At 38.2% G+C, this 18665-nt stretch overlaps 1 protein-coding gene across 1 annotated transcript; it reads left to right on the top strand.

Moving 5' to 3' along the window:
• Positions 1–8353: 8353 nt before the first annotated feature.
• LOC113904633 (olfactory receptor 5B12-like) lies at positions 8354–9301 on the top strand. The gene has a single exon (XM_027561758.1). The coding sequence runs from the start codon at positions 8357–8359 to the stop codon at positions 9299–9301; it is 945 nt and encodes a 314-aa protein (XP_027417559.1). The 5' UTR covers positions 8354–8356.
• The last annotated feature ends 9364 nt before the right edge of the window (positions 9302–18665 follow it).

The following is an 18665-nucleotide window of genomic DNA, read 5'->3' as shown; positions in this document are numbered from 1 at the left end:
TACAGCTCATCATCCTACTTTCCAAAGGAGGAAGCGATGTGACTTTCTGTGGGGCTAAGCTGGATATTTTGAGGGTCAATACACTTGTTGGTATTACTTGTTATATTTCTTGTTATAGCCCCCATTTAAAATTGATGTGTAACTTACAAACAGTAATATGCATACTTTTTAGTTTATGGTTTTAAGACTTTGGTCAAATGTACAGTCACGTAGCCACTACCACAATTGTTGTTGCTAATTTGTTGTTGTTGATTTGCTAAGTCGTGTCCACAATTACTCATTATAAATTTTCCTAAACTTCTCTGTGGTCAGCCCTATCTCTGACCTAGTTCCCCTCATAGCCTCTTCTTGGAAGTAGCTTCTAGTGTCGTGCCACTGTGGCTGTGAAAGAAACCAGAAAAAAACATTAACACATAGAAGATAAGCAATGAGCTTCTAAATAACCAGTGAACCAACAGGTAAACTAGACAGGACATAAAAAAATACCTTGAGAGAAATGGAAATGGAAACACAATGATCTAAAATCTACAGGCTGCAGCAAAAGCAGTTCTAAGAGGAGAATTTATAACAATACAGGCCTACCTCAGGAAACAAAGAGAAATCTCAGAAAGATAATCTTAGTTTATACCTAAAGGAACTAGAGAAAGAAGAACAAGTAAAGCCCAAATTATAGAAGGGAGGAAATAAGATCAGAGCAAGGTAAATAAAGACTAAAAAAATAACAGAAAATAGCAATGAAAAGAAAAGCTGGTTCTTCAGAAAGATAAACAAAATTGATAAACCTTTAGCAGGACTCATTAAGAAAAATAAAGGGCCCAAATAAATGAAATCAGAAATGAAAGAACGTTGCAACAGACAACACACAAATCCAAAGGATCCACAAAAGATTACTACCAACAATTATATGTCAAAATATTCATCAACCTGGAAGAAGTGAAAAATTCCAAGAAACATACAATATTCTGAGACTGAATCAGGAAGAAATAGAAAATCTGAAAAGACTGATCACTAGTAATGAAATTGAATGAATAATAAAAAAAATTCCCATCAGACAAAAGTCCAGGACCAGACAGCATTACAGATGAATTCTACCAAACATTTAAATAGAGTTAAATACCTATCTTTCTCTAACTACTCCAAAAAATTGAAGAGAAATAAATACTTCCAATCTCCTTAATCTCTGTCTCATTCCAGCATTACCCTGACACCAAAATTAGAAAATTTTGTATACATATTTTGTTCTGGAAAAAACAATGAAAAGAAACTGCCAAGGAACAGGTTAACCGTGCAGCAGTCACTCTGTCTTCCTTAGATCCTGCCAACTTCTTTGACAACTCGGGGCCTTACCATAACTTTTCTCTTTTCTTGGGCAATCTTTGCCATGCTGCTTTACCCTTCAGGCATTGGCTGAGATGTTGATTCTCCTGAGAAAATATTCTGACCATTCAGTTCACAGTAGAATTTTACTGTTCACTGTCATATGGACACCTTTTCCATTTAAACTATATTCTTATTTGTGTGTTTGCTTCATGTTTGCCTTCTCCACTAAACTCAAGCACAGCAGACTAGTAAGACTAATATTGGAGTTTTGAATGAATATGTCTTCTTAGACTCCAAACTGTGGCTGATACTCACTTGGGATCAAGAAATAGTTGAATGAATGGATAATTCTTCACAGTGGTGTAAAGATTTAAGGAATGAGGGGTTGCGGTAAGTTTGGGATTCATTTTGCTTGTTTAATGTTAGAGCCTGTGTCTCTATACTCCCATGGTTATGTCAAATATGTGCCCTAGATGTAATGATGTAACTTGATTTTTACCAATGTGTTGTTAAGTCGCTAAGCTGCGTCTGACTCTTGCAACTCCACAGACTGTAGCCTGCTAGGCTCCTCTATCCATGAAATTTCCCAGGCAAAAATACTGGACTGGGTTACCATTTCCTTCTTGAGGGGATCTTCCTGACCCAGGGATTGAACCTGCTTCTCCTGCTTTGCAGTTGAATTCTTTACTGCTGAGCCAACAGGGAAGCCCTTTTAGCGATGTACCAATAGCTTAATTTTTTTATAGATGTTTTAAAGAACAGTTTTAGGTTCAGAGCTGTATTTAGCAGGAGGTAGAGAGATTTCCCATTCACCCCCCAGCTCACACAGCAGAATACTAATATTATCATGGGTTCTTAAAACTACTTGCTATAATTTTTGGACATGATGGATACTCTTTAAGGCATAGTGATGGCTTTTCTCCCAATGATAGAGATTCCCAAGTTAGTGAGAACAAATAGTTTCCAATTTCAAGCTAATTGTGAATCCCAAATTCATTGCTTCTGGCAGGATGATACTAGTGCTTTCCTTTTAACCCATCCATTACAGTGCAGTGATGCAGACCAATAATCTTGATGACAGTTTTGACTTAGGGAATGGGATTAGGGTTTTATTCTGGGAGGATGTTGAAATGCAAAGTGCTGGGGAAGAGGCCTTGCTACCTGTGCTGCAGCAACATTGCCTGCTTTTACATTCTGGCAATTTACTTGAAATTTGGAACTGTGATCCCATGCTTTTTTTTTCCATGGAATGATTTTCCCCACACTGGTTCTTTGTCATTTTTAGGCCTGGCTGACATGTTAACATTCCCTTAGAAAGCATTCTGTCCAGTCAGATTTCTTCTTGTCTCTCTTATTTTTCCACATACAATTACTTGCTTATCCTATACATAATGTTACATATATATACATATACACAAAATTATGTATGCTATATAAATATATGTTTTTCTATATATATTCATAGGCTTAGGTTATTTCCTTGTTTGATGCCTATCTTCTTCACTAAGTGTAAGCATCGTATATGCAAAATGATTTAATTTTGCCTGGGTATATAGTCCCATGTCTCACAGTTATAGTTTATATCCATCTGGGATTAGTAAACAGTTTAATGAGCTGATATTTCTTCTCATTGTACAAACATTTAAGGTGAATTAAGTGAACTGTTAATTCCATGGGTCCACTATGTCTTATTTAATGACAGAGCCTGTGTCTCTGTCCCCCAATATTTATGTCAAATTGCAGCTCTGGAGGTTGAATTAGTGCAATATCAGAAAGAATTGAGGACAGGAGGAGAAGGGGGTGACAGAGGATGAGATGGTTGGATGGCATCACCAACTCAATGGACATGAGTTTGAGCAAACTCCGGAAAGCCATGGGGTCATAAAGTGTCAGACACGGCTTTGCAACTGATAAACAACAGCAAAGAGAATTACTGCAAATAGTGAACATACACTCACTATCTCCCTCAACAGACAGAGCTGGATCCCCTTAGACAGGTCAATCACGTGTTCCCTAGTTAGGTGAGATAACAAGATTTATAGCCCTCATAGGGTATTTGTCCTCTGAGAATTCCATGTCTACATAACTCCCTCCTGGTTCCCACGTGACTCTAATTGTCCTCATATTAGAATGTGCAGCCCAAGAATCTGAGTTACTTTGGCCATTTATTTTTCTTTTGATGTGTTAATAGTTGTCCAGTAGCAACAATGACGTAGCAACAATGACCTTCCCCCAAATTGTGATATTGCTAAGAGCAGTAACAATGTCCAGGGAAGAAAAGTCCTAAATAACACTGATAATGACTATGATTGTGATGACCAGCCCTTACCAAGTATGAAGTATTGTAGGGATTTTCTTATCATAGCAGTAGTCCTCAGGCAAGATGTTGTTGGGACTGCCTTTTTATTATTTCTATTTTATAGATAAAGATACTGAAGCTCCAAGAGGTTAAGTGACTTATTTAGGAAGAGTGAGGACCAGACCCAGGAGTAGAACTCTTGTTCACTGCTTCCAAGGCTAAAACCGCTTTTTTCCCTCCAGTTTCTTTCTGCAGCTAGGGAACTTTAAACCTTTTGGTCAAACACTAAAGAAAAGCATCACAACAGAATGTTTACTTGCTTTCATTAGCTGAGTTTCTGATTTGAGGTCAACTCACGTATGAAGGTACTGGATTTGCATGTTGCATTGTTCAGGCAGTCAGGTAAGCCTACAAATTAACTGGATGAAAGTGCATAAATTTGCATAAATAGACATAGTCAAGAAAATGTATTAAGGAAGCCATTTATCCCTTGATTTATTCAGAGCTGGGGCTTAAGTTCTCTGAATATTTCTTTTATCTGTTTTATACAATTGAAAGTTTTTTGCCTAAACACTATATAGGTCCTATTAGAACTTCTATATATTTATGTTGTATGTTTTATATATTTATATCTATATATTTACAAAGTATATTTATCATGGGACACTGAGAAAAGCACGGGAAGACCTTGAGTCTCTGCTTGGCTAAGTATAAGCTTGCTTGACTTTGAACAAGTTATTTAAACTATTCCAATCTCAGTTTTCCCTTTTAGGGAACGTGATCATAGTAGTCATCTTGACTAACAAGCTTTATCTTTATTTTTCCTCCAGGAGAATTGTACTAAAACCTAAGACTTCTCATGTGCAGGAGAAAGTGGGTGGGGAGTTTTATATTGATTCCTAGAACAAATTTTGTTTCCAGGATTTGAGAAATTTGTATCTACACTATTACTCAAGTGAGCAGTATTTAAGGAATCAACAGGATATCCTAGTCACCCTGCTCTGTATAAATGACTCTCATACCACTAACCTCAGGACTGACCTTTGCCCAGAAATCTTCATGCTTCGGTCATGACCCTCGCCTGTTTAATTACCTTCCAACCGCTATTTTCACCTTGAGACCAGAGGACTCACTTTATTGTTACATTCATTGCTGTCACTCAGCACGAAGCTCAGGGTTGTCATATCAGCCCTCAACTCCTACGAAATCATGCCCATACATCTCTGTATCTCTCCTTTACTGATCCCAGCTCCACTCCTGCTCAACTTCTGGTATCATTCCACTCTGGAATTTACAGTCAACTACCAGCATAACCCAATACACACTTAACTTTTCCTTCAAAGGTTCTCTACCTCCCTTGTGTAACCAAAAATCTCTCTGTGTCCTGGGACAGGTCAGCTATCTCAGGAGGCAGTAACCTCCTCTCCCATATTCCCTTTGCTACTAAATCTCTTTATTTTTTAGACCTTATGAGCAATCTAGTATTAGTCTGTCCAAACGCTTTCTTTGATACTTTTAAGAACTTTTATTTATTTATTTATCTTTGGCTGTGCTGGGTCTTCGTTGCTGTGTGGGCTTTCTCCAGTTGTGGTGAGCAGGGGCTACTCCAGTTGCAGTTCAAGGGCTTCTCGTTGAGGTGGTGTCTCTTGCTACAGAGCATGTGCTCTAGGAGGCTCTGGCTTCAGTACTGTGGCATGCGGGCTCAGTATCGTGGCTCCTAGGTTCTAGAGCACAGGCTCAGCAGTTGGGGTACATGGGCTTAGTTGCTTAGCAACATGTGGGCTCTTTCTGGATCAGGGATTAAACTCATGTCTCCTGCATTGACAGGCATTTTTTTTTTCTTTTTTTTTTACCACTGACTCACCAGGGAAGCGCCTTTGGTGTTTTAATGTGTTGGATTTAATATTACATATGTATGCTGAGCCATCAGAAATTTCCAAGAGGTTTCATGGTGGTGGTTTAGCTGCTAAGTTGTGTCCGACTCTTGTGACACAATGGTTTGTAGCCCACCAGGTTCCTCTGTCCAAGGGATTTTCCAGGCAAGAATACAGGAGTTGGGTTGCCATTTCCTTCTCCGGGGGATTTTCCTAACCCAGAGATCAAACCCAAGTCTTTGGCATTGCAGGAGATCTCCTATATTGCAGGTGGATTCTTTACCAACTGAGCCACTAGGGAAGCCTGCTGCTGCTAAGTTGCTTCGGTTGTGTCTGACTCTGTGCGACCCCATAGACGGCAGCCCACCAGGCTCCGCCGTCCCTGGGATTCTCCAGTCAAGAACACTGAAGTGGGTTGCCATTTCCTTCTCCAATGCATGAAAGTGAAAAGTGAAAGGGAAGTCACTCAGTCATGTCTGACTCTTTGCGACCCCATGGACTGCAGCCTACCAGGCTCCTCCATCTGTGGGATTTTCCAGGCAAGAGTACTGGAGTGGGTTGCCATTGCCTTCTCCAGGGAAGCCTAAGAAAGTTAAAATTAATCTAATTTGAGACTTTTTCTCTCTAGGAGGAGAAGGGGATGACAGAGGATGAAATGGTTGGATGGCATCACTGACTCAAAGGACATGAGCTTGAGCAAACTCTGGGAGTTGGTGGTGGACAGGGAAGCCTGGCATGCTGCAGACCATGGGGTCACAAAGAGTCGGACACAACTGAGTGACTGAACTGAACTAAACTGAGGTATCTGGCCATCTCTTCTGAGCTCCAGACTTCTGTATCAGAGCTGTTGATGCAATACTTTTACTCGGATGGCCAAAAGGAATCTCAGACTTAGTGATGATTTCTTTTTCTCTTTGTCCCAAGTATCTGCTCCTCTCCCACCATTCTTTGTATCACTATTCAAAAACAGGAGTGAGGGTTGACCCCTCTCTCTACCATCAATATGCAGTGTTTCAGTAAATCCAGTCAGCTCTATTTTTGAAATATATCCAAAATTGAACAACTTTTTATTATCTCTCTCACTACGAGCTTGGTCTAAACAATCATCTTCTCTTACCTGGAATAATATAATAACCTATAATTTCTTTTGCAACTTTCATCTTTATCTTGCTAAATACAAGTACCTACAGACCTACCAGAGTGATTCTGTTCAAAGAATTCAGATGAGGTCCCTTTGGGTTCAAATCCTATGATGCTTTCCAATCTCTTTCAGAATAAAGTTAATAAAGTAGTGTGTGAAGTCTTCTTTGCTTCACACTGCTGTACTTCTCTCACCTTCCAACTGCAGCCTTATTGGTTTTCTTGCTGTTCCTGGAACAATCTTGGCATGTTTAAATCCCAGTGCCATGTATTTGCTGTTTCCTCTGCCTGGGTTATGGGCTTCTTTTGTGGCTCAGAGGGTAAAGAATCTGCCTGCAATGCAGGAGACCCAGGTTTGATCCCTGGGTTGGGAAGATCCCTTGGAGAACATCCCCACTCCAGGACTCTTGCCTGGAGAATTCCATGGACAGAGGATCCTGACAGACTGCAGTCCTTGGGGTTGCAAAGAGAGGGACAGAACTGAGTGACTAACATTTTCATTTTCATTGCCTGGGCTGTGCTCTTCCCCCACGTATACTCAAGGCCTGCTCCCCTACTCCATTCAGGCATTTGCTAAAAACTCTCATTTTTGTGAATGAGTCTATCCCAGACCACCATATTTAAAATCATATAGTAGAAGGAATTTGCAGGGAAAACGACATGAATGATGCTATCCGTCCCTTGATTTCACCTTTATTGGCAAGTCATATCTTAGGCCATCCACCTCTCCAATACAGAGAGATCAAACCCGCTGTTTGAATTATAATATCTAGCAACTGACAGAGTTTGAGTTTGCGTTACCAACCTCGTTGGCTGCTGGGAAAAATTGATGGGATAATTGACAGCCAAGTGATGTTGCATGCCACCAGAAAAGAAGTTCGTCAGTTCTGTACATGGTGATGCTGGAAGTTGCATCTTTTAATATGGCTATAACATGAATCCAGATCAGGAACATTTGAATGCAGAAGTTAAAAGCTGCATGAATTTAGTAAAAGTTAAAAACTGTTATTTTATAGATGTCTTTATTCCCTGGGCACGGATTTCTACTGTTTTCTACTATGGGGTAAATTATATACCCTATTTATTGTACAGTATAGTGAGAACATTTTAGGCTATATACAACACTGTTCTTGACACAATGGAAAGCCAAAAAAAGTAAGCTGAAGTAAAATTAATCCAATTTCATATGTATTTTACTAAGTTTAGTTTAGTTTAAAGAATAATTTTTGTTTTTGTTTTGGAAACTTTGAATTGGGAGCCAGAGCTGTTCTAGTTAGCAACCAATCTGATGAAATAGCATAAATTCTTTCTTTTCTTGCCTTTAACTTAATTCAGTCTTCCATAAAGTTAAGATGGAGAAGGAAATGGCAACCCACTCCAGTATTCTTGCCTGGAGAATCCCATGGACAGAGGAGCCTGGTCGGCTAATGTTCATGGGGTCACAGAGTTGGACACAGCTGAGTGACAAATGAAGTTAGGAGGTTGGGATGCATTACCTCCAAATCCTTTTAACTGGGATACTCTATGACCTTTAAATAACATAATTTAGCTGTTGTGGTCAGGCTTTAAATCTGAACACTCCTGGAAACAAGTTATTTTAATACTGAAATAAAGCACAGAGTGATCATGATAATTGACTTTAATGGAGCCTTCCTTTCATTTATTATTTTCATTCTATTTTCCCATTGCTACAGAGCAGGCACACAATTCCCAGTTGATCTCCATGGAAAACACTACAGAGGTGACTGAGTTCCTCCTTGTGGGCTTATCCGATGACCCGCAAGTGCAGATCCTGCTCTTCATCACTTTCTCTCTCATCTACCTCCTCACCCTGGTTGGGAACCTGGGGATGACCGAGCTGATCCTGCTGGACTCTCGTCTCCACACGCCCATGTACTTCTTTCTCAGCCAACTCTCGCTGGTGGACTTTGGTTACTCCTCAGCTGTCACTCCCAAAGTGATGGCTGGATTCCTCACAGGAGACAAAACCATTTCCTACGAGGCTTGTGTCACCCAGTTCTTCTTCTTCGTAGCCTTTATCACCGTAGAAAGTTTCCTCTTGGCCGCAATGGCTTATGACCGCTATGCCGCCGTGTGCAAACCCCTGCACTACACCACGGCCGTGACGACCAAAGCGTGCGCACGTCTGCTCGTAGGCTGCTACTGCTGTGGCTTCCTGAATGCCTCCGTCCACACTGGGAACGTTTTCAGGCTCTCCTTCTGTAGGGCCAACGTGGTCAATCACTTCTTTTGTGACGCTCCTCCTCTGCTGGCTCTCTCATGCTCAGACAACTACGTCAGTGAGATGGTTATTTTCTTTGTGGTGGGTTTCAACGCTCTTTTTTCTGTCCTTGTCATCTTCATCTCCTACCTGTTTATATTTATCACCATTCTGAGGATGCGCTCTTCTGAAGGACGCCAGAAGGCCTTTTCCACCTGTGCTTCCCACCTCACTGCTGTCTCCATCTTCTACGGGACAGGCATCTTCATGTACTTACAGCCCAGCTCCAGCCACTCCATGAGCGCAGACAAAATGGCGTCCGTGTTCTATGCCATGGTCATCCCCATGCTGAATCCACTGGTCTACAGCCTGAGCAACAAGGAGGTCAAGAGTGCCTTTAAGACGGCTGTGGGGAAGGCAAAGTCTTCTATAGGATTCATACTTTAAAAACCTTGAATTTACAGTAAGGCACTGTCCATCCACTTTGGATTCATCTGAGAAAAATATGTAACTGTTTATTTCCAATTTTCTAATTTCTTACAGTAGTTTCTCCAACTGTTGATTAAGTCTACAAACCCAAAATCTTAAAAAAAAAATCAGACCTAGGAGTAATAGGTTAAGAAAAATCATTCATGAACATGGAGTTCATGTTACAAAAATTCTTCTTAATAAGCATGTTCACCCACACTCTCACAAGAACCTACACATTTACATGCATATGTTAGCATATGCACACATGCATGTCATTCACGAGAAACTCATGAAACCCAAACAACTACAGATGGAAAAACTTAAGACAGACATGAGATAGATCTACTGTTATAGTATGTAGAACTATATTTTGGTGTCTGAGAATATAGTGTTAATATAAATATTTTGACTTATGAAAATAGACTATGTTAGTATATATAATGTATATAAATATTATCTATTTACTTTTTTAAAATTATATTTCACCTTGTCCTTTCACATATGAAAATGCAGCAGGTTTTATATTTGTTGTTGTTGTTTTTTTTTCCCCTAAATTCTATTTAATTAATTTATTTATTTTTCTTTCTTTCTTTTTTTTTACTTTACAATATTGTATTGGTTTTGCCATACATTGACATGAATCCGCCACAGGTGTACATGCATTCCCCATCCTGAATCCCCCTCCCACCTCCCTCCCTATACCATCCCTCTGGGTCATCCCAGTGCATCAGCCCTGAGCATCCTGTATCATGCATTGAACCTAGACTGGTGACATTTCACATGGGATAATACACATATTTCAATGCCATTCTCCCAAATCATCCCACCCTCGCCCTCTCCCATAGAGTCCAAAAGACGGTTCTATACATCTGTGTCTCTTTTGCTGTCTCGCATACAGGGTTATCATTACCATCTTTCTAAATTCCATATATATGTCTTAGTACACTGTATTGGTGTTTTTCTTTCTGGCTTACTTCACTCTGTATAATAGGCTCCAGTTTCATCCACCTCATTAGAATTGATTCAAATGTATTCTTTTTAATGGCTGAGTAATACTCCATTGTGTATATGTACCACAGCTTTCTTATCCATTCATCTGCTGATGGACATCTAGGTTGCCTCCATGTCCTGGCTATTATAAACAGTGCTGCGATGAACATTGGGGTACACGTGTCTCTTTCCCTTCTGGTTTCCTCAGTGTGTATGCCCAGCAGTGGGATTGCTGGGTTTTATGGCAGTTCTATTTCCAGTTTTTTAAGGAATCTCCACACTGTTCTCCATAGTGGCTGTACTGGTTTGCATTCCCACCAACAGTGTAAGAGGGTCCCCTTTTCTCCACACCCTCTCCAGCATTTATTGCTTATAGACTTTTGGATAGCAGCCATTCTGACTGGCATGAAATGGTACCTCATTGTGGTTTTATATTTTAAAAAATTAACCTTTATGAAAATAGTTCCAAAGATCTGAGTATTGCTTTCTTATTGCCTTTTTGTTTGTTCTTGTTTTTAATAAAATTTCTTTTCTTTTTAATTTATATTTTTATTGAAGGATAATTGCTTTACAGAATTTTGTTGTTTTCTGTCAAACTCAACATTAATCAGCCATAGGTACACATATATCCCCTCCCTTTTGAACCTCCCTCCCATCTCCCTCCCCATTCCACCCCTCTAGGTTAATACAGAGCCCCTGTTTGAGTTTCCTGAGCCATACAGAAAATTCCCATTGGCTATCTATTTTACATATGGTAATGTAAGTTTCCATGTTGCTCTTTCCATACATCTCACTCTCTCCTCCCCTCTCCCCATGTCCGTAAGTCTATTCTCTATGTCTGTTTCTCCATTGCTGCCCTGTAAATAAATTCCTCAGAACCATTTTCCTAGATTCCATATATGTGCATTGTAATGTGATGTTTACCTTTCTCTTTCTGACTCAATTCACTCTGTATAATAGGTTCTAGGTTCATCCACCTCATCAGAACTGACTCACATGTGTTCCTTTTTGTGGCTGAGTAATATTCCATTGTGTATATGTACCACAACATCTTTATCAATTCATGTATCGATGGACATCTAGGCTGCTTCCATATTCTAGCTATTGTTAATAGTGCTGCAATGAACAATGGAATACATGTGTCGTTTTCAATCCTGGTTTCCTCAGGGTATATGCCTAGGAGTAGGATTGCTGGGTCATATGGTGGTGTTATTCCTAGTTTTTTAAGGAGTCTCCATATCATCTTCCATAATGGCGGTATCAGTTTACATTCCCACTAACAGTGCAAGAGTGTTCCCTTTTCTCCACATTTTCTCCAGCTTTTATTGTTTGTAGACTTTTTGATGATGGCCATTCTGACTGATGTGAGGTGATATCTCTTTGTGGTTTTGATTTGCATTTCTCTAATAATGAGCGATGTTGAGCATTTTTTTCAAGTGTTTATGAATCATCTGTATGTCTTTGGAGAATGTCTGTTTAGGTCTTTTTCCCACTTTTTGATTGGGTTGTTTGTTTTTCTGGTATTGAGTTATATGAGCTGCTTGTATATTTTGGAAATCAATCCTTTGTTAGTTGTTTCATTAGCTGTCATTTTCTCCCATTCTGAGGGTTGTCTTTTCACCTTGCTTGTAGTTTCCTTTGCTGTGCAAGAGTTTTTAAATTTAATCACGTCCCACTTTTTTACTTTTGTTTTTATTTCCATTACTTTAAGAGGTGGGTCATAGAGGATCTTGCTTTGATTTATGTCATTGAGAGTTCTGCTTATGGTTTCCTCTAAGGATTTTATAGTTTCTGGTCTTTCACTTAAGTCTTTAATCCATTTTGAGTTTATCTTTGTGTATGTTGTTAGGAAGTGTTCTAATTTCATTCTTTTACATGTAGCTGTCCAGTTTTTCCAGCACCATTTATTGAAGAGGCTATCTTTGCCCCATTGTATATTCCTGCCTCCTTTGTGAAAAATAAGGTACCCGTAGGTTGCATGGGTTTATTTATGGACTTTCTATCTTGTTCCCTTGGTCTGTATTTCCGTTTTTGTGCTAGTACCATGTGGTCTTGATGACTGTAGCTTTGTAGTGTAATCTGAAGTCAGGAAGTTGATTCCTTCAGTTCCATTCTTCTTTCTCAAGACTGCTTTGGCTATTTGGTGTCTTTTATGTTTTCATATAAAATGTGACATTTTTTGTTCTAGTTCTGTGAAAGATGCCATTGGTAATTTGATAGGGATCACATTGAATTGGTAGGTTGCATTTGGTAGTATAGTCATTTTCACAATATTGATTCTTCCTACCCAGGAACATGGAATATCTCTCCATCTGTTTATGTCATCTTTGATTTCTTTCATCAGTGTCTTATAATTTTCTGTGTACAGTTCTTTTGTCTCCTTAGGTGAGTTTATTCCAAGATATTTAATTCTTTTTGTTACAATGGTGAATGGGATTGATTCCTTAATTTCTTTTTCTGATTTTTCATTGTTAGTATATAGAAATGCAGGTGATTTCTTTGCATTGATTCTGTATCCTGCAAGTTTGCTAAATTCACTGATTAGCTCTAGTAGTTTTCTGATACTATCTTTAGGGATTTCTATGTACAGTATCATGTCATCTACAAACAGTGAGAGCTTTACTTCTTCTTTTCCGATCTGGATTCCTTTTATTTATTTTTCTTCTCTGATTGCTGTAGCTAGAACTTTCAGAACTATTTGAATAATAGTAGTGAAAGTGGATGCTTTTGTCTTGTTCCTGATCTTAGAGGGAATGCTTTCAGTTTTTCACCATTGAGAATAATGTTTGCTGTAGGCTTATCATATATGGTGTTTACTATGTTGAGGTAGGTTCCTTCTATGCCCATTTTTGGAAAAGTGTTAGTCATAAATGGGTGCTGAATTTTGTCAAAGTCTTTTTCTGCATCTATTGAGATGATCACATGGTTTTTGTCTTTCAATTTGTTGATATGGTGTATCACATTGATTGATTGATTTCTGTATATTGAAGAATCCTTGTATTCCTGGAATAAACCCAACTTGATCATGGTGTATGAGATTTTTGATGTGTTGCTGAATTCTGTTTGCTAAAATTTTGTTGAGGATTTTTGCATCTATGTTCATCAGTGATATTGGCCTGTAGTTTTCTTTTTTAGTGTTGTGTTTGTCTGGTTTTGATATCAGGGTGGCCTCGTAGAATGCGTTTGGAAGTGCTCCTTCCTCTGCAATTTTTTGAAAGAGTTTTAGAAGGATAGGCACTAGTTCTTCTATAAATGTTTGATAGAATTCTCCTGTGAAGCCATCTGGTTCTGGGCTTCTGTTTTTTGGGGAGATTTTTGACCTTCAATTTCAGTGCTTGTAATTGGGTTGTTCATAATTTCTATTTCTTCCTGGTTCAGTCTTGAAAGATTTAACTTTTCTAAAAATCTATCCATTTCTTCCAGGTTATCCATTTTATTGCCATAGAATTGCTCATAATAGTCTCACATAATCCTTTGTATTTCTGCATTGTCTGTTGTAACCACTCCTTTTTCATTTCTAATTTTGTTGATTTGATTCTTCTTTTTCTCTTGATGACTCTAGCTAAAGGTTTGTCAATTTTGTTTACCTTCTCAAAGAATCAGCTTTTAATTTTATTAATCTTTACTATGATTTCTTTCATTTCTTTTTCACTTACTTCTGCTCTGACCTTTATGGTTTCTTTCCTTATATTAATTTTTTTTTTGTTCTTCTTTTTCCAGTTGTTTTAGGTGTAATATTAGGCTGTCTATTCAATGTTTTTCTTGTTTCTTGAGGTCGGATTGTTGCTATAAACTTCCCTCTTAGGACTGCTTTTGCTGCATCCCATAAATTTTGAGTTGTCATGTTTTCATTGTCATTTGTTTCTAGATATTTTTTTATTTCCCTTTTGATTTCTTCAGTGACCTGTTGGTTATTTAGAAGTGTGTTGCTTAATCTACATGTGTTTGTGTTTCTTACCGTTTTTTTTTTTTCCCCTTGTAATTGATATCTAGTCTCATAGCATTGTGGTTGGAGAAGATGCTTGATATGATTTCAATTTTCTTAAATTTACTGAGGCTTGATTTGCGACCCAAGATGTGGTCTATCCTGGAGAATGTTCCATGTGCACTTGAGAAGAAGTTATATTCTTCTGCATTTGGACGGAATGTCCTGAAGATATCAATGAGATCCATCTCACCTAATGTATTATTTAGGACTTGGGTTTCCTTATTAATTTCCTGTTTTGATGATCTGTCCATGGTGTGAATGGGGTGTTAAAGTCTCCTACTATTATTGTGCTACTGTTAATTTCTCCTTTTATGTCTGTTAGTGTTTGTCTTATGTATTGAAGTACTTCTGTGTTGGGTGCATAGATATTTACAATTGTTATGTCTTCCTCTTGGATTGATCCCTTGATCATTATGCAGTGTCCTTCCTTATCTCTAGTAGTCTTTATTTTAAGGTCTATTTTGTCTGATATGAGGATTGCTACTCCAGTTTTCTTTTGCTTCCCATTTGCATGGAGTATATTTTTCCATCCTCTCACTTTCAGTCTATATGTATCTTGAGGTCTGAAGTGGGTTTCTTGTAGACAGCATATATATGGGTCTTATTTTTGTATCCATCAACCAGTCTGTGACTTTTGGTTGGAGCATTTAATCCATTTACATTTAAAGTAATTATTGATATATATGTTCTTATTGCCATTTTCTTAATTGTTTGGGATTAATTTTGTAGATCTTTTTTCTTCTCTTGTATTTCTTGACTATATAGGTCCTTTTAACATTTGTTGTGAAGCTGGTTTGGTGGTACTGAATTCTCTTAACTTTTGCTTGTCTGAAAATCTTTTTATTTCTCCATCAATTTTGAATGAGATCCTTGCCAGGCACAGTAATCTTGGTTGTAAATTTTTCCTTTTCAGTACTTTAAATATATCCTGCCATTCCCTTCTGGCCTGCAGATCTTCTGCTGAAAGATCAGCTGTTAAGCATATGGGGCTTCCCTTGTATGTTACTTGTTGCTTCTCCCTTGCTGCTTTTAATATTCTTTCTTTGTGTTTAGTCTTTGTTAGTTTGATTATGTATATGTCTTGGTGTGTTTCTCCTTGGATTTATCCTGCATGGGACTCTTTGTGCCTTTTGGACTTGATTGACTATTTCCTTTTCCATGCTGGGGAAATTTTCAACTATAATCTCTTCAAAAATTTTCTCATATCCTTTCTTTTTCTCTTCTACTTCTGGGACCCCTATAATTCGAACCTTGGTGTGTTTGATATTGTCCCAGATGTCTCTGAGACCATCCTCAGTTCTTTTCATTCTTTTTACTTTATTCTGCTCTTCAGAAGTTATTTCCACCATTTTATCTTCCAGCTCACTGATTCACTCTGCTTCAGATATTTTACTGTTGATTCCTTCTAGAGGACTTTTTAATTTCAGTAATTGTGTTGTTTGTCTCTGAATGTTTATTCTTTAATTCTTCTAGGTCTTTGTTAGTTGATTGTTGCATTTTCTCCATTTTGTTTTCAAGGTTTTTGATCATCTTTACTATCATTATTCTGAATTCTTTTTCAGGTAGTTTGCCTATTTCCTCTTCATTTATTTGGACTTCTATGTTTCTAGTTTGTTCCTTCATTTGTGTAGCATTTCTCTGCCTTCTCTTATTTTTTTAACTTATTGTATTTGAGGTCTCCTTTTCCCATGCTTCAAGGCTGAATTCTGTCTTCCTTTTGGTTTCTGCCCTCTAAGGTTGGTCCACTGGTTTGTGTAAGCTTCTTATAGGGTGAGATTTGTGCTGAGTCCACGGGGTGGCAAAGAGTCGGACACGACTGAGTGACTTCACTTTCACTTTGTTTGTTTATTTGTTTGTTTTCCTCTGATGGGCAAGGCTCAGTGAGGTAGTACTCCTGCCTGCTGATGACTGGGTTTGTATTTTTGTTTTGTTTGTTGTTTAGATGAAGTGTCCTGCGCAGGCTGTTATTGGTGGTTGGGTGATGCTGGGTCTTGTATTCCAGTGGTTTCCTTTGTGTGAGTTCTCACTATTTGATACACCCTAGGGTTAGTTCTCTGGTAGTCTAGGGTCTTGGAGTCAGTGCTCCTACTCCGAAGGCTCAGGGCTTGATCTCGAGTTTTGCATGGGTCTATATATTCTTTTCTGCTGGTCAGTTACTCCTGTCTGCTCTCAGCTGGCGTTCTGCATGCACTTCTGTGTCTGAAGGTGTATTCCTGATGTGTCTGTGGAGAGAGATGTATTCCACATCCACCTACTCCTCCGCCATCTTGTTCCTCTTAGAGCAGTTTTATTTTTGATAGAAATAAAACCTAAGAAATAAACAAATAAAACCTAAGAAATAACAAAAGCCTAGTCCATGTCACTGCAGGTCTCCCTATCAGCCCAGGCCTGGCTGCTGCAATACAGCCAGACTGTGTGTGCCTGCTCCCACAGCGCTGGGTGGGCAGGCCTAAAATTATATTTCTTTCCATGCTTTACATGTTTCCTCAATTAAAATTATCATGTAAAATATATTACTTTTAGATAATTTATTAAGATGGAAATTTAGTTAGGAAAATAAATGCCTGTGTAAAGCAATGTAATCTTGTAAGAAGAAAAAAAAGAATGATTAATATGATCAGATCAGATCCGATAGGGAGAGTTGAAGGCATACTTTAATGGACTTAAATATATAATGTTTGATTTAAAACTTTTAAGCACCAAGAATTACAAGGTGATGTGCTATGCGTAGTGGCTCAGTCATGTCCAACTCTTTGCAACCCCCTGGACTGCAGCCTGCCAGGTCCCTCTGTCCATGGGGATTCTCCAAGCAAGAATACTGGAATGCATTGCCATACCCTCCTCCAGGGAATCTTCCCAACCCAGGGATCAAACCCAGGTCTCTCGAATTGCAGGTGGATTTTTAATCAACTGAGCCACCAGGGAAGCCCAAGAATACTGCAGTGGGTAGCCTATCCCTTCTCCAGGGGATCTTCCCAACCCAGAAAATGAACCGGGGTCTCCTGCATTGTAGGTGGATTCTTGAAGCAATAACAAATTATATGTAATGTTATAAATATGTTAATAATTTTGTCATTAATATTTTAAGTCTCACTTTGCTAAAATATCTGAATCTATATATATTTCATTCTTTCCTCAGACTTGGGAACATTTTGGGCATCACTTCTTCAAATATTCTGTTTGCAGTTTCTCTCTTCTTTTAAGATCCCCCATTATACATATATTGGTACTCTTGATAGCATCCTGTTTGTCTTGGAGACTGTTTAATTTTCTTCATTACTTTTGAATTTTTGTTCCTCAGACTGGCTATCTTAAAACTCTTTAATTTTTTATTCTGTCAGCTTAAATTTGTTACTAATCAACTTTGGTAAATTTTATATTTCATTTATTTTCAACTTAAAATTTCTATTTGGTTTTTGAAATAATTTGTATATTTATATTGATGTTCTCTGTTTGGTGAGACATTGTTCTCACATTTTCCTTTGAATTTTCAGACTTGGTATCCTTTAGTTCTTTGACCAGATTTGTGTTATCTAATTTAAATTTTTTTGTGTTAGAGTAACATCTGGTTTTCCTCAGGGATAGCTTCTACTGTTAGGTTTTCTATCTCTTTATTGAGATTTCCATTTTGTTCACATGTTGTTTTCTTGACTTTTTGCACATATTCCTTCAGTTCTTTGAGCATTTTAAAGACAGCTGTTTTAATGTTTTTGTTTAGTAATCTAAAATCAGGTCTTTTTCAGAGACAGTTTCTGTTTATTTTTTTCCCTTTGAATCGGACAGACTTTCTTGTTTGTTTGTTTGCCAGTGATTTGTTGTTGTTACTGTTTAAAACTAAGCAATTTAATCTACAATTCTGGACATAAGATTCTCTTCTTTCCCTAGGGTTTGATGCTTTCTGTTATTGCTTTTGTTTCTTGTTTTTGCTTTTTTATTGTTGTAGGATGCCAACAATCAGCCTGGAATGTAAACTTAAGGTCTTTTCAGATCTTTTCTGAACTTTTCTTGGGTAATTGTGGTCACTTTACAATGTCTCCATATATGTAGTCATTTTTGAATGTCCTAGATTTTAATTTAGGGCTCGCAAAGAGGGGAAAAAGAGAAAAATAATGTGATCAAATGAAAAGAGCACTGTATTTTTAAATGCAGCTCCTTGGGCTCAGATGGTAAAGAGTCCACCTGCAATGCAGAAGACCCAAGTTCAATCCCTGGAGTGAGAAGATCCCCAAGAGAAGAGAATGGCAACACACTCCAGTATTCTTGCCTGGAGAATCCCATGGACAGAGGATCCTGGTGGGCTACAGTCCATGGGGTCACATAGAGTCGAACATGACTGAGTGACTAACACACACACATCTTTTT

This window comes from Bos indicus x Bos taurus, chromosome 15, assembly GCF_003369695.1.
Source record: "Bos indicus x Bos taurus breed Angus x Brahman F1 hybrid chromosome 15, Bos_hybrid_MaternalHap_v2.0, whole genome shotgun sequence".
Lineage (NCBI taxonomy): Eukaryota > Metazoa > Chordata > Mammalia > Artiodactyla > Bovidae > Bos > Bos indicus x Bos taurus.
Note: the sequence above shows the minus strand (reverse complement) of the source record. Positions and strands in the feature narration are given on the sequence as shown.

Coding starts and splice junctions, on each gene's coding strand:
- LOC113904633 (XM_027561758.1), top strand. CDS start 8,357: ATGGAAAACACTACAGAGGTGACTGAGTTCCTCCTTGTGGGCTTATCC.